The sequence below is a fragment of the Anabas testudineus genome, chromosome 17 (assembly GCF_900324465.2).
Source record: "Anabas testudineus chromosome 17, fAnaTes1.2, whole genome shotgun sequence".
In the NCBI taxonomy this organism is placed as follows: domain Eukaryota; kingdom Metazoa; phylum Chordata; class Actinopteri; order Anabantiformes; family Anabantidae; genus Anabas; species Anabas testudineus.
Window position 1 is genome coordinate 2560436 of NC_046626.1, and position 15858 is coordinate 2576293.

General features: G+C 39.3%; 1 protein-coding gene across 1 annotated transcript; it reads left to right on the forward strand.

The window, feature by feature from the left end:
- Window positions 1-8912: 8912 nt before the first annotated feature.
- On the forward strand, window positions 8913-13256 carry LOC113172202 (proenkephalin-A). Its single transcript, XM_026375067.1, has 3 exons — window positions 8913-9118; window positions 9562-9708; window positions 12410-13256. Exons 2-3 carry the CDS (start codon window positions 9565-9567, stop codon window positions 13007-13009), a joined length of 744 nt encoding a protein of 247 aa, XP_026230852.1. The 5' UTR covers window positions 8913-9118; window positions 9562-9564; the 3' UTR covers window positions 13010-13256.
- Window positions 13257-15858: the final 2602 nt, after the last annotated feature.

Below are 15858 nucleotides of genomic sequence, written 5' to 3' on the forward strand. Positions count from 1 at the left end.
TTGGAAAATGTGTACATGTGTATATTCTCTATTGGTGGATGTGCAATACAGTCTGGTACCTGCTAGAAGTGCTGATGTTTGATAAGCCATCATCATCAGAAACAACATAATAATGGTGGGTAGTAAGGGTCAGGGGAAAATGACATCTTGCTCAAAATCAAGGATAATTTTCTCTGTGGTACAGATGTCTAACATGATTCTCTGAATGATGCTAATGTTTTAGAGCCAAAGCTAATTGCATGTAATAAGCCAGCAGTGATGTTTTTGATAATGCCTTTACATTAAACTGTATTTTAAGCTACATTGTTTTTTTCCAGAGAAACACCAAACCAATAAGACCAGCAGAGTTGCAATTGAAGCAGACACTAAAACATGAGCTTGTTTTTTTTTTTTTTTTTTTGTTTTATTTTGTGTAGGATCTGTAAACTAACCACTCTAATTTGAGTTTATGTAACTGGGTTGTCTGCCCAAACCATTTCAGTAGTTTTAAATTGTGTGTTTTTTGCAATGGAATTTATAAACTCTGAACGCTGATTATGTAAAACTTGGTATAAAAGAAGACAAATCATAATCTGTTTGACTTTCCATACTGTAATCAGGTCTCAGATCAGTGTGGAAAGCCACCTGTAAAATACCTTCTGTAAAATATATATTTTTTAAGATTATTTTTGCATTTAGTGTTATTTTTCTCTCATGTGCTCATGCCAAGGTTTTTTTTACTTAATTCTAGCAGAAAGATTAGCATGTAGAGTAGCATGGCACTTTCTTCACTCCATTCTTAAAAGTCGGATTTTAGACATATTCCTAACCCCCTCTATGAGCACTTTCTCCGGACTCCACCTACAGTATGTGGACAGTAGCCTTCAACGAGCTCGAGATAGTTTCTAAACTAGTGCTATAGTTTTAACACAATGGTTTAGCCTATATAACTCCTGTAAAAAAGCAAAACCTCTCATCTAAACGACAAAAACACATAGCTTGGGATGAATTGGGAATAAAGTAGCTAAGTGTAAAGATCATTCTTGCACATAGTACAAAGTAGTCTACAATTGACATGATTTTTTTATTCTTCTAATACATTTCCAGAACATATTTGTCTGTCAAGAGCAGAAAGATTGCTGATTCCAATAACGTGAAAGAAATCTGAGGCATTTGTTTGGTTGTAATGTTGCTGATGCTGGAGTGGAACAACTTAGTGAAGAAAATAATATTCTACCTGACACAAAACAACTTAAATTGGTGTGAAGGAAAGGAATCTGGAAGGACAGATGGTGGTGGACTTTGCTAAGAGGATGGAAATGGCTGTAGTCAACACTTACTTCCAGAAGCGAGAGGAACATAGAGTGACATACAGAAGTGGAGGTAGGAGTACACAGGTGGACTACATCCTATGTAGACGAGGTCATTTGAGAGAGGTTAGTGACTGCAAAGTGGTGGTAGGAGAGAGTGTAGCCAGACAGCACCGCATGGTGGTGTGTAAGATGACTCTGGAGGTCAGGAAGAAGAAGAGAGGGAAAGCAGAGAAGAAGACCAAGTGGTGGAAGTTAAAGAATGAAGAAACTTGTGAGGAATTCAGACAGAAGTTGAGACAGGTTCTTGGTGGTCAGGACGAGCTTCCAGATGACTGGGAAACTACAGCAGAGGTTATCAGGGAAACAGGTAGGAAGGTGCTAGGTGTGTCATCTGGAAGGAGGAAAGAAGGTAAAGACACTTGGTGGTGGAATGAGGTAGTACAGGAATGTGTCAAGAGGAAGAGGTTGGCTAGAAGGAAGTGGGATGTAGAAAGGACTGAGGAAAGTAGACAGGAGTACAAGGAAGCGCAGCGTAGAGTGAAGAGGGAGGTGGCAAAGGCCAAACAGAAAGCTTACGATGAGCTGTATGACAGGTTAGACACAAAGGAAGGAGAGAAGGACTTGTACAGGCTAGCCAGACAGAGAGATAGAGATGGGAAGGATGTGCAACAGGTAAGGGTGATTAAGGACAGAGATGGAAAGGTACTAACAACCCAGGAGAGTGTGCAGAAAAGATGGAAGGAGTATTTTGAGGAGCTGATGAACGAGGAAAATGACAGGGAAAGAAGGGAGGAAGATGTGGATGTTGTGGAGCAGGAAATAGAAGAGATTGGAAAGGATGAGGTTAGGAAGGCTCTGAAAAGGATGAAGAGTGGAAAGGCTGTTGGTCCTGATGACGTACCTGTGGAGGTGTGGAAGTGCTTAGGAGAGACAGCAGTGGAGTTTTTAACCAGTTTGTTCAATAGGATTCTAGAGAGTGAGAAGATGCCTGAGGAATGGAGGAGAAGTGTTCTGGTTCCGACCTTTAAGAACAAGGGTGACACGCAGAACTGCAGCAACTACAGAGGAATAAAGTTGATGAGCCACACATTGAAGCTGTGGGAAAGAGTAGTGGAAGCCAGGCTTAGGAAGAAGGTGGAGATTTGTGAGCAGCAGTATGGTTTCATGCCCCGTAAGAGCACCACTGATGCTGTTTTTGCTTTGAGAATGTTGATGGAAAAGTACAGAGATGGTCAGAAGGAGCTGCATTGTGTCTTTGTAGATTTAGAGAAGGCGTATGACAGGGTGCCAAGGGAGGAGATGTGGTACTGTATGAGGTCGTCGGGAGTGGCAGAGAAGTACGTCAGACTAGTTCAGGACATGTATGAGAGAAGTATGACGGTGGTGAGATGTGCTGTAGGTCAGACAAAGGAGTTCAAGGTGGAGGTGGGACTACACCAAGGATCAGCTTTGAGTCCCTTCTTGTTTGCTATGTTGATGGACAGGCTGACAGATGAGGTCAGACAGGAATCTCCCTGGACAATGATGTTTGCGGATGACATTGTGATTTGCAGTGAGACTAGAGAGCAGGTAGAGGAACAGTTGGAGAGGTGGAGGTTTGCCCTGGAAAGAAGAGGCATGAAGGTCAGTCGTAGTAAGACAGAATACATGTGTCTGAACGAGAGGGATCAAGGTAGAAGCGTTAGGTTACAGGGGGCTGAGGTGAAGAAGGTACAGGAGTTTAAGTACTTGGGGTCAACAGTTCAGTGTGATGGAGAGTGTGGAAAAGAGGTGAAGAGGCGAGTGCAGGCAGGTTGGAGCGGGTGGAGGAAAGTGTCAGGAGTGTTGTGTGACCAAAGAGTGTCATCAAGACTCAAAGGAAAGGTGTACAAGACAGTGGTGAGACCAGCTCTGCTCTATGGGTTAGAGACGGTAGCAGTGAGAAAGAGACAAGAGGCTGAGATGGAGGTAGCAGAGATGAAGATGTTGAGGTTCTCCTTAGGAGTGACCAGGTTAGACAGAATAAGGAACGAGTACATCAGAGGGACGGCTCACGTTGCCTGTGTTAGCGACAAAGTCAGAGAGGCCAGACTGAGATGGTTTGGACATGTTCAGAGGAGGGATAGTGAGTATATTGGTAGAAGGATGTTGGAGATGGAGCTGCCAGGCAGGAGGGCAAGAGGACGACCAAAGAGGAGATATATGGATGTCTTAACAGAGGACATGAGGTTGGCTAGTGTTAGGGTAGAAGATGTTCATGATAGATTTAGGTGGAAAAGGATGATTCGCTGTGGCGACCCCTGATGGGAAAAGCCGAAAGAAGAAGAAGAAGAAGAAGACACAAAACAACTTAAAAGAAACAGTGACATTGATTAACTAAAACAAGGCTGTACTAAAAAGAGGCACAAAATAAGGAGATGCAGCACAGACAGAGAGACAGAATAACGAAATTAGGCTCAAAATAACCAAGAGACACAAAACTACTACAAAAAGATGCAAGATGACTAAAAAGACAAATAAAACCACAAAGAATGACACATAATTACTGAAAGGAGATGTAAAAGAATGACAGAGAGACAATGAGCAGCTAAAAGATGCTCAAAGTAACTAAAAACAAACTAAACTATTACAACGCCACTAAAGAGACACAAATTATTATTTTGTAATGCAGCAAATATAAAGACATAGTTTTTCTCAAAAATCACTTTGTTTTCAAAGACAATGTTTAATTTTATTCTTATCATGTCCTACTAACCCCCCAAAAATTGAAAATTCAGACAAAATGAACACCTATGTCTCAGGAGACTTGGAGACAAAGGTAAAAAGCACATTTCCTAAATTGTTAAATTATTTCTTTAATGTTGCTGTAGCAGATGCTAGCTGTCTAGTACAGTGGCCCCTGGAGCATTTCTCGCAATTATTGTTACGTGTTTTACCAGTTTATGTGTTTTTGTATATGTGTTTTTGTATTTGTTGTATTTCTGGATTTCGAAGATGTTGATTTCCATAATGCTTGTGCTTTCACTCTTGTATGTGTTTTGTTATTGGGCCCCTCCATGTTCTAGCCCTGCTTTGTCTGAGTGCATGTATATATGTGCAGAGCATTAAGTATTCATCAGTCAGTCGTCAGTATTATTTATAGTTTGTTGTCTTTATCTGGTAACAACACAAAACCGCCTGTGGCTCTATCTGTAACTTTCCTCCTTTCCACCCCTCAACACTAAACTGCATTGTTTGTTAAATGGCCTTTATCTGTGTTTCCTGCAAAAGTGAATAACAGTACCCATCACAAAAAACAAGTGGTACTTGACAAAGTTCAAACCTGTGGTTCCAATGATTCAACAAATTAAAAATGTTTTATTTGGATTATCTATTGTATCTATCTATTGTTATTATATAACAATTACTACCAATTATACAGTGAAATGATATACAGACTAAAGGTTTATGTATTTGATATACTGTATGTGTTATGGAAAATGTGTATTTTGAGTTATTAAACTAGTACTGATGGTTATTTGACTACTGCGGTATTAGTATTTATTGATTGCCATGACCTACTGTATACAGTATAGGACTGTTACTCTCTTTATATTTTTCATTTGGAATTAACTCTGTGATACATCACAGATCTCACAGAATGAGGCCTGATAAGGACAGAGTGATTTTGATGTTATTATTATTTTGTCAATATATGCAGCATTTTGTTGACAGATAAAAATTTGAAATTATGGAGCACTTGCAATGACAGAATCGAGAATCCAGAGAGAAAATGATTGTGGGACCTAAAGGCAATGCATGTTCACATGGGCAACTTCCTTCATTGTGGGTAAATGGGGTGGCTGTGGATCAATAGGTAGAGGTCTGCCAATCATAGGATTGGTGGTTTGATTCCCGGCTGCCATGTCACATGCCAAAGTGTCCTTGGACAAGATACTGAACCCCAAGTTGCCCCTGGTGAGTCAGATCAGCTGCATAGCAGCTCTGCTATCAGTGTGTGTATGTGCTTGTGTGTGTGAATGGGTGAATGAGCTGCAGTGTAAAGTATGTTGAGTACCAGTTAGGTTGAAAAGCCCAATACAGTATAAGTGCACACCATTTACCATAATTAACTGAATGCACTGTTTGACTTTTAGATTTACACACTTTTTTTGTGTATCATAAATAAATCCGCAGGTCACCTTGATGCCTTTCTGTGTGGAGTTATATGATCTCTCTGTGTCTATGTAGAATTTTTCCAGGCACTCCGGCTCCTCACATCATCCAAAGACATGTAGTTAGGTTAATTGGTCACTTTAAATTGCCCATAGGTGCGAATGATTGTCTGTCTTTATACAGTATTTTAGCCTTGTAATGGACTTGTGACCTATCCATGGTGTCCCCTGCCTCTTGCCCAATGACAATTGGGATAGGCTTCAGCACTACTTTTATTTAACAAGAAAAGTGGTTAGGATAACGGATAGATGTATCATAAAACATTTTTGGTGGTGTCACACTTCTTTTTACTTCCAGCACATCATTTTTGTTTACATTGCGATGTTCTCTAATTTCCTATAAGCATGGACATAGATAAACACGCAAATTTACGCACACACAGACACACACACACACACACACTCACACACAATGTTGTGTGTGTTCCTTATGTCTCCTCTTATATAGCCCCTACTCTCCACCTTATCTCACCGACACAGAGAGCTGTTATCATAGGTGCAGGTATAACAAAGACAAGCTTTTTAATTAAGAAAAGACGTTTTGCTAATATCACCACACCGCCTTGCTGTTTGTTCCCAGCACTTATTTGTCAGGAACAGGGGCCTAAATAAAGATTAACCTGCATACCAGTCATGAGCTGTTTCTCTCGCTCTCTCTCTCTTTCTCTCTCTCTGTGTGTGTGTGTGTGTGTGTGTGTGTGTGAACAAACAATTGTGTCAATAATTAAAAAATGTACAATGTGCCTAGACATTTAAATGTAAAATGCATACACATAACATGTAGCGTGATGGGAATATGAGCAGTGTGAATGATTATGTCTATAATAAAATAGACCACAGGAATATAAATTGTTAGATGTGGAGTCGTGACTGGTGTTGCTGATGTGTGTACTGTATGTATTTTAGGACCAGAATGTTACCTGTTGTTACTGAGCAGATGTTGCAAAGCAGAGATTGCATTCACTGCTGATGCACAATTTTTACCAATTACTGCCGCACAAAATCTGGTCAGAACAAAAAAGCCTGGTTAGAACCGATGTGGCAATCAATCAAGCACACATCACTAAACTAACCATTTCTACTAGAAATCACCTTTAGATGCTGGTAATTTGCAACAGAATCTATTTAGAGGAAGAACATGCCTGATTTTTTTTTATCAAGGTAATAAGTAAAGATATTGAATCAACATAATTGCCGAGCTGTAAAATAGCATTTACTGCAGCCACACAGTCTTTCCCTAAATTGTATACGACTGTAAAACAGCATAGAGTAACTGGAAGTTAAGTCATGGTGACTGGACCTCTTTGTTAGTTGAAATGTTTCTTTACTCATTCATATAGTTTCATCAGCCTGAGGAGAATCAGTCTATAATCAAGCATTTGCACAGGCTACTGTTGTTGTAAATTTGCTGCTTATTTGTGTGTTCATATATGTCCCCTGCACACAATGAGCAGAGACACCATATAAGCAACGAAAAGAGCTGACTGTTGCATTACCACATGTTGCCTTCATAAACTAGACTACAGACATCAGCAACCAGCACGTCCATTCTGCTCCTGCATGGCAGGAAATGACTCTCATACCAGCAGGAGGCGCTACTGTGTTTTCCTCTTTCAAAGAGGTAAACTGTAAACAAACCAGTAAACATTGTATCATTTTCACACCAAAGTCATTTACCACGCACAGTTTCTACTGTAGCTACTACTAATTCAAAATATGTTTGATAAGAAGTTACAAATAGCACTGGAGTTGTCAGCATATTGGTTTTTGGTTGTAGGCTAATGTGCTATACTGAACAACCAATCAAAGTGATCTCTCATATTGACATTGCTGAAAAGCCACAGGTGCCCGACTAATGCATTGGGATACATGGCAAAAAATAAGGCGACAAACACTTACTAACTGCCTGACAATGTCTGAGGTTCCAAGCTTGGTATTTTACAGGCTTACGGAACTTCAGATGAGCATTAACTTTTACAGTACTAATATAAGTTATGGGAGCTAATCGTGGCATCTCCAATAACACATTTTGTATTGCATTTTCAAACCAAGATTTATTGGCTGTTTACCCACATGCATTCAATAGGCAGTTGATCTGCTGCCGCTGCAGAATGCAAATTCCAAAACAGCCCAAGTACAGCAGGGGAGAAAATCTCAGTGTGAGTGGCAGCCAGTTGAGAGCCAATCGCCTGCATGCCCAGGCAAAATGTGCATGTGCATGACATAAAGAAGGGATATGTAGAAAAACAGCTGCATAGTGCTATTAGAGAACAATAACTCCACAGGAAAACTTGAAAGTGAATGGTATAATGGATTTTTTCTAATTTCCTAATTTAAAAGACAAAGCAGAATTTACCTCTCATCTGTCACCAGGGATACATAAAGCTGCTACACAGCCCCTAGATCCTGCCTGAGAGGAGACATGACATACATTCACAGCCCTTTCTTTTTTGCACACTTTACACACTTTTACACTGTGTACAATTTAAATTTCTGAAGTGTCAGTGAGCCCTTATCTTCAGGTCTCTACATAAGGATTATATTGATATCATATCATATGATATTTTTGAAGGAAAAAAGACAGATCAGTTGTTTTTAATGACTGTACAGAATAACAACATAATTGAATCAATAGAATAGCACTGAATATTTGACTTTACTTAACATTTAGGAGCCACAAATCAGTGTTTAGGTTTGTTCGGTTGCCTGAAAACACAGTTGGCTAAACAATGACACGAGATCTGCTAATTAATGAATGTATTTTTTTTATATATATTAAAAATATATATTTCAGGTGTTGTCGGAGAAAAGGACAGGACTGAACAGAGGCTTCACCAGATATGTAGTAGAGCAAAGAACAGAGAAACATTCAGCCATTTTCCCCACTGTTTAGATAGTTTCCTGTGTTCAAATAAAGTAGGGCTCAGGTCGGGTTCAGTAATAGTAAAAACGTGAGAAAATGAGTGAAGTGAAAAATGTTTACCATTAAACATTCCGACTTGCTGAGGACAGGGATGCAGTAAGTTATATAAAACAGCAATCCATGAACCGAAATGTTAACATAAAATATGATTCCCACACAGCGCTGCTTCTTATCTACATCAAAGGCCCTGTGAGGAGTAATAAAGCAGATGACTTGACAGAGCCGACATGTCACTGATAACAGATGTTAAGAGACAGGGGAGACTGTCACGTCACATCGTTCTGCTTCCAAACCCCAGCAACCCCCTCCCTTCTGTCCACGGTGACGTAACACACACAAACTACTTAAACAAGCCGCGTGGCGCGCAGCTCCACACCGAGAACTCTGTACGGAGTGCGCGTCCGTTACTGTGTGTGACGGTGGACCGAGCACCGGGCGCAGACGCACACCGACAGACAGACAGAGAGCGAGAGAGACAGACAGAGAGACAGACAGAGAGACAGACAGACACAGAGAGAGAGAGGGAGAGTTTGCTGATTGGCTAAGCTGTGACCGCTCTACCCTCCACGTGCCACACACAGGCAGCCCCGCGCACATATATTGGGCGCAGAGGCTCGAGCCACTCAACAGTTCCCCACCCCACCGGTACCCCGAGGGCACGCGCGGACGAGAAACGCACCGGCTTAAGTATCTCTGAGAAGAAGACAGAGGTAGGAGAATCCCAAACAAGCTCCACTATTAGTTATTACCAGTACTACTGATACTACTGATACTACTACTGCAGTCACTACTCTAGTGATAATCATTGGAATTTATGGAACACATTAAGACCACTTTAGGGAACCTTAATGCTTTATACACATAGTGTTATATTTTAATATTGAGTAGGCTGTTAGTCGTTGTAGTTAGTAGTAGAAGCAGAGGTGGTAGTAGCAATAATAGCATTACCAATAGTGAATTGGAAAATTACTCGGTTTTCTATAATACTAGTAGTTTTTAGCAGTAGTTTTTTTTTCTATATACATATATATACATATATGTATATATATATATATATAATTAAGTGATTTATAATTTTACTGTGAAATACTGAGAATCTTAATATTAACATGACACTGTTTTTTGTTCTTTTTCTGTCACTTTCTGTCCTTAGTCCATGGCTGCCCCCACACACAGCAGCTGCGTGTGGATGTTGGTTCTGGGTGCATGTGTGTCGCTGGTAGTGGGATCGGACTGTGGAAAGGAGTGTGCACTGTGTGTGTACCATCTGCTGGGACAGCAGTCTGGTTTCTCCTCACTGGTAATACCACAAAATTTGATGGTTTGTGTTCGGAAACACTTCTAACAATCTATCAATTGAAGTCAGTAGGGCTGCTGACAATATGGAGTCTGAGCTATAGTCAGTTTTATCACAGATTAATTCAGTTTTATAGATTAACACAGCGTGGTACAGAGCAGCAAAGCAGTCTGGTTTCTCATCTTCATTTAATCATTTTAGTATAATATGCCATCACAACAGCCAGCAGCTATCGTATATCCGGGATCTGACTGATGATAAGCAAAGAGCAGATTCTTTTTAAAACCTATCCTTATATTAGACAAAATACACATTGAATCATTTTAAATTAGCTCCTTACAACCGTTTTGTAAATGCTTAATTTTTGTTTGTTTGTTTGTTTTTTTAAGATTTCCTTCTTCTGTCTTCCTTTCTGCTCCGTTTACTTTCAATCCAACTCTTCCATTTTTTCTGGTCAGTTCCTTTCCTAATCTATAGATTTTCTTAATATCCCCTTTTCCCTTTCCTGTGTCTTCTATCCCTCTGTACCTGATTTGCTTTCACCCCTCGTCTCCTTCCTATTTTCCTGTTATGTACTCTAAAAATACTCACTAATACTGTCTCATAGACTTTATACCAAGAAAGCCTCAACAAATATATACAGTATTTACTATTCCCCTTTCACTGACGGTAGAATGTAGAATGGCCCCTGTAATCTATTCTGCAGAATCAATGTCTATAATTCATTGATGCAAATTGATTTAATTAGTAGACATGAAACATTACAATAGATTAGAATGCTTCACAATTTGTACATACTACAGTCTTTTGCTTTATCTCATCTTCTGTGCTTGCACTGTCACCTACTGCATCTTGAGAAGGAGTGATTTGTTGGGTTTTCTATTTCTTCTAAGACATTATATGTTTTAGTATGTAAAGTGCCTTGAGATGATATTTGGTGTATATATATATTTGGTTTTATGTAGATTAACTGAATGTTTCATATGTTATTATACCTTTTATTAGCATATCATTGCCACTTAATTCTCTAAAACAACAACAATATAAGTGAACAAATCAATTCCATAACTTGAAGCTGTCATTCTGTAAAAGAATTAAACATATTATTTAGTCAATTCTGTGATATACTTTGAGCAAAAACTTTAAGAAACATTAAAACCATCATGAAGAAAATATATATTTTCTTCAAACTTGCAATCTTAAAATATGACAAGACTTGGTTTCTGTTGTCTTTTCCCTTTTCACACATTAGCTACTTATTGTTTATTGTTATTTACTTCCCATTACAGCCAACAGACGGTGCTGCTGCCCTAGCCCCTCAGGTGCCAATATGTCCTCAATTTTCCTGTTCATTTATTCTGTCTTCATAAGCCAGTGGCGGTAAAAGCTCAGCAAGAATCCCTCCTGCATGCCATGAAACAGGAATTTATAATGCCTCCAATAAGTTAAGTCTCACGACACATAAGAGGTTAGGTTAGGAGCAGGTTATCACAGCAACACAGGGCCCCCAAGAAAAGGGCAAATGCCTTTAATCACTCACATAGTTAAAACATTAGTTAATGGACTGACTAGTATAAGTGGATGATAACTGGGCTTTTATAGGGGGAGGTTCATGTCAGTGGGAAGAGAACTGGTAGGGACAGATGGTTCAAAAGGCAAAATTATGTTCCTAACAGAGTAAGTGAGGGAATTTAGATAAAAATTGCTCCGAAACCAATGCTGTCTTTTGTGGAGTTTCATCTGTTGCTTGAACTCAATCTTGTTGACACAGGATAGATGGCAATAGCTTTCTCTTTATTTATATGTAAACAGCTACTGAAGAAACTGTTGTCATGGTCAAATGTAACTAGGGTAAAGAAATTAAACAACAGTGATGCAAAGAATGAGCAATTGAGACAGGGTTAGGGATATCACAGAAAAAAAAAAATTATATTGTTATGTTACTGAAAGATTGGGCAACCTAAAATAAATATACTTCTCATTAATTTACTTCGTTCAGGTAACACATTCCAACATTTGTGTAAAGAGTCAAAAATAGTCAATAGTCTGGCCTATTGACAGTATTACCTCATTATGACTAAATTCTGTTCAGTAGGATTCACTTTCCCCTTTAATGCCTTAATGCTTTGAAATCTCCCAGTAATTCCTTCAACAAGCTTAAAAGAAACCTGGATACATTTTCCACAAGCAACTCAATCATGTCTCTCTATAGACCCATTGTTAAAATTCAATTAAATTCTCAAAACTCACTAAGTAGCCAAGTGTCAGACAAGTTTTTCACTGTGAAGACCAACATGACCAACCAACCTCCTCAACCTAAATACTCTAAATAAAGAATCCATTAAGAAATATTCAACATGAAGTACCCACTAGAACATTAGATAACATTAAACATTGGACTAACTTTTGGGAATTATCACAGATACTTAAGTCAACAGCAGTTCATAACAGTGGAGCTGCTGCTTATACACAGTATACTGTGCATTTAAATTTTCTAGTCAAATCCACGGGAACAATCATGATGCTGTAAATATGTCGCAGATTTGTGACAGCTTAGTATTTACCCTCTGCTATTAAACTATCTGTGTTTTGACAGATTGGATTTCATGAGAAAGAAATCTTCAAACTGAAAAAACATATCTGAACAATAAAGCATGTTGTAATGGAAACCTGAAAGTCATAAAGATCATTTTGATTTTTCTAGACATGCTCACTTGAGTGCAATGGTGGGTTGGACAGCCAGAAACTCCAACTGTGCCAGGACTTGCTATTGGAGGAGGAAAACCATGATCCTCTGGATGCTGACCCCCGCCAACAGCAGGAACAGGAATCAGTAGGAGCCTTGATGGCTGATGTTGAGGATGGAACATCACCAGAACACCAGCTGGCTAAGAAGTATGGTGGCTTCATGAAGCGCTATGGTGGTTTCATGTCTCGCCGCTCCTCTTCTCCAGAGGGGGAACTCGAGGATCCTGGAAATCAAGACGGGGAAGAAAACGTTCGCCTGGAGATCCTAAAGATCCTTAATTCAGCTGTTGAGAATGGCGAAGAGGGGAATGGTCAGGGAGGCAAGGCGGTGAAGAGGTATGGGGGCTTCATGCGTCGGGCTGAGGGAGGGATGACGCAGAGCAACCTGCTGGAGGCAGTGTTAGGCCGCGGGCTCAAGAAGCGCTATGGGGGCTTCATGAGGCGTGTGGGCAGGCCTGAGTGGCTGGTGGACAGCAGCAAGAGTGGAGGGAGTTTGAAACGGGCTTGGGAGAACGGCAATGAGCTACAGAAGAGGTATGGGGGGTTCATGGATTAAGATGCCATAATTATGGTCCTTCAAGACCCCCGATTTCTCCTTGCCCTCTTTTCAGCCAATCACCTTGTAGTCTGGACTTGTTGGTGTTTGAATCTAATTACCCTGTGTCATCTGGCTTTGTATAACATGCTACTGCTTACTTCATTGGTTCTATTGGTCCTGTAACGAAAAAAAGATACATAGCTCAGATGTACACAAATCATTTTTTGTCTGTTTTTGGTTTTCATGATAATATTATTTATTAAAAGAATCTGTTGATCGAGATGTGTTGTTTCAGTGTGTGATTTAAAACAAAAGTTGTTCACAAGGTTTCAGAAGGTAGTGACACAGTAGAGTCACAGGCTGTTTAAATATTTGCTTAATGTACATTTATATCAACACAGCATATAACAGGATTAGTATGGATTTGAACTGAAATTGGATAAATTTTGAATACAGCAACTGTATTACAGTACAACAGCAACTCCTAAATTATTAATGACAGCTGACCTGACCTGACACTAGATTTGATCCATTGTGTTGTAATCATATCTTCACTGAGTCGTGTATTACTGTGTTATATTTTTTATTATCTGTGTTACCCTAGATGACATAGCATTAATACTGTGAGGAATCTCTGAGTTATCTTTGACCAGGATATCTCCATTACATCATATATAAAAGAAATCTGCAAAATATTACTAAAAGTAGGAGCCTCCTGGCTTTAAAGTGATGCTGAAAAACTGGTCCATGCATTTGTTATTTCCAGACGGGATTGTTGTAATTCACAATTGATAGGATGTCCCAACAACTCCTTAAAAAGCCTCCAGTTAATCCAAAATGCTGCAGCCAGAGTTCTGAGTGGAATTAGCAAGAGAGATCATATTTCTGTTACATTAACTTTTCTCCATTGGTTCCCTGTAAAATCCAGAATATAATTTTAAATATGTCCTCACATAGAAATGCACACAGATCTATTTGTGGTTCCTAGAGTTTCCAGATGTAGAATGAGAAGGCAGAACCTTTAGCTATCAAGCTTCTCTTCTTTGGAACCAGCTCCCATTTCAGGATCAAGTGGCAGACACCCTCGCTACATTTAAGACTAAACTTAAAACTTTGCTTTTTTATAAAGCCTATAGTTAGAGATGTTAGTTATACTGCTATAGATTAGTCTGCTGAGGGACCTCTACGAATACACTGGGCTTCTATCCTCTCTCCAATTAAATGCCACCATTGCTTGTCATTAACTTTGTGTCTTGCATCTGCTGTAGTTGTGTTTCCTCTTCTCTGTCTCCCTCTCTCTGTACCTTTCTGCAGGTATCCCAGGCCTTGGAGCTGTATGTTTCCAGTATGCAGATACGGACCCTACCTACCTTCCCAGTGTTTTTTGCTGCTTATTGTTGGTTTTTTTTTATTTTTTTTTTTGTAGCCTGCTGTTCTTTTCTCTCCTTTTTTCTCACGTTGAGCCTAGTTTTACTGGATGTTTCTTCCAGCAAAACTGGAAGAAACATACTCTCCACTGTCCCCTAGTGCTTGCTCAAGTGGGATTGTTGGGTTTTCTATGTAATTCTATATACAGTTATATTTTGTGAGGTCTTCAACCTTATGTAAAGTGCCTTCAGGTGGCTTTTGTTGTGATTTGATGCTATATAAATAAACTGAATTTAATTTAATTTAAACTGAATTATCTTTGCTTTATGTTCAGGTCTAGGATGTTTTAGGTGAACATTTAATTAAATTGTATGCAAGGAGCATAGGTAGATTTTTTTACCATTGAGTGCACATAATCCTCTCTGGCTGTGAGCTGTCTCACAGGTAAATGTAGGCAGCTGGATTATGTAATGTTTAGAAGTTGATTTACTCATGTTACTCTTAAAATTTGCAGATGACACAGTAATAGTCAGCCTGCTGAACAATTATGAGTCTTCTTACAGTCTTGTGGTAGACTAATTTATTAAATGGTGCTCTGAATCCTTCCTTAAATTAAATGTAACAAACACTAAGGACATGTATGCAGATTTTAGATGTAATGCACCAGGTTCTGTCAACACTGTAATAAATGGCTTTGAATTCTGGGCACCATAACTGAATACTGTTCAAAAAAAGACGTATTTTCGGTCTGCGAAAACTGGCCAAGTTTCAGTTTGACAGAACTCTGACATTATTTTACAGAGTTTTCACTGAAAGTGTCATTACATTTTCTTGTATCTGTTGGTTTGGCTCACTCAGTGTTAAACTGAAATCAATGGAACCCCATTAAGCAGCCTGTCTGACCTCCATAGAAAGCAGTTGCTGAACAAGGTACAGCCGATCCCGTCTGATAGCTTCCATCCGCTACACTCTGAGTTCCATGTACTGCCTTCTGGTTTTCTCTTTAGGCAGCCACAAGCCAAAACCAACAGATACACTCTTTCCTACCCTCAGCTATCAGTATGGTGAATTTAATTAGAAGTGATGATCCTCCCAGCCCCCCTTCCACTAGGTACTCCATGTTGACGTTGTTTATTTTCTCTGTTTCATGTGCTACTGTGCTGCTACAAAAATAATTGCCCCCTGGGGACAATAACGTTATTGATTGATTGATTGATTGATTGATTGATTGATTGATTGATTGATTGATTGATTGATTGATTGATTATTATTGATTGATTATTATTGATTATACCCATGAGTTCCATATCTTTGGTCAAAAAGCCTTCTGAATTAGCTTTATTTCAATACACTGGTCTGCATTGTGAACTGCTTTTATGGGGTGTGGTTCTGGGGTTTGTCCTAAAGATTTGGTTCCAGCTACCAGATATATTTATGTAAACCATTAAACTTTTACTAGCTTCACTTAAGTAGGCTGCTGTGTCAATATTTTTGTTTCT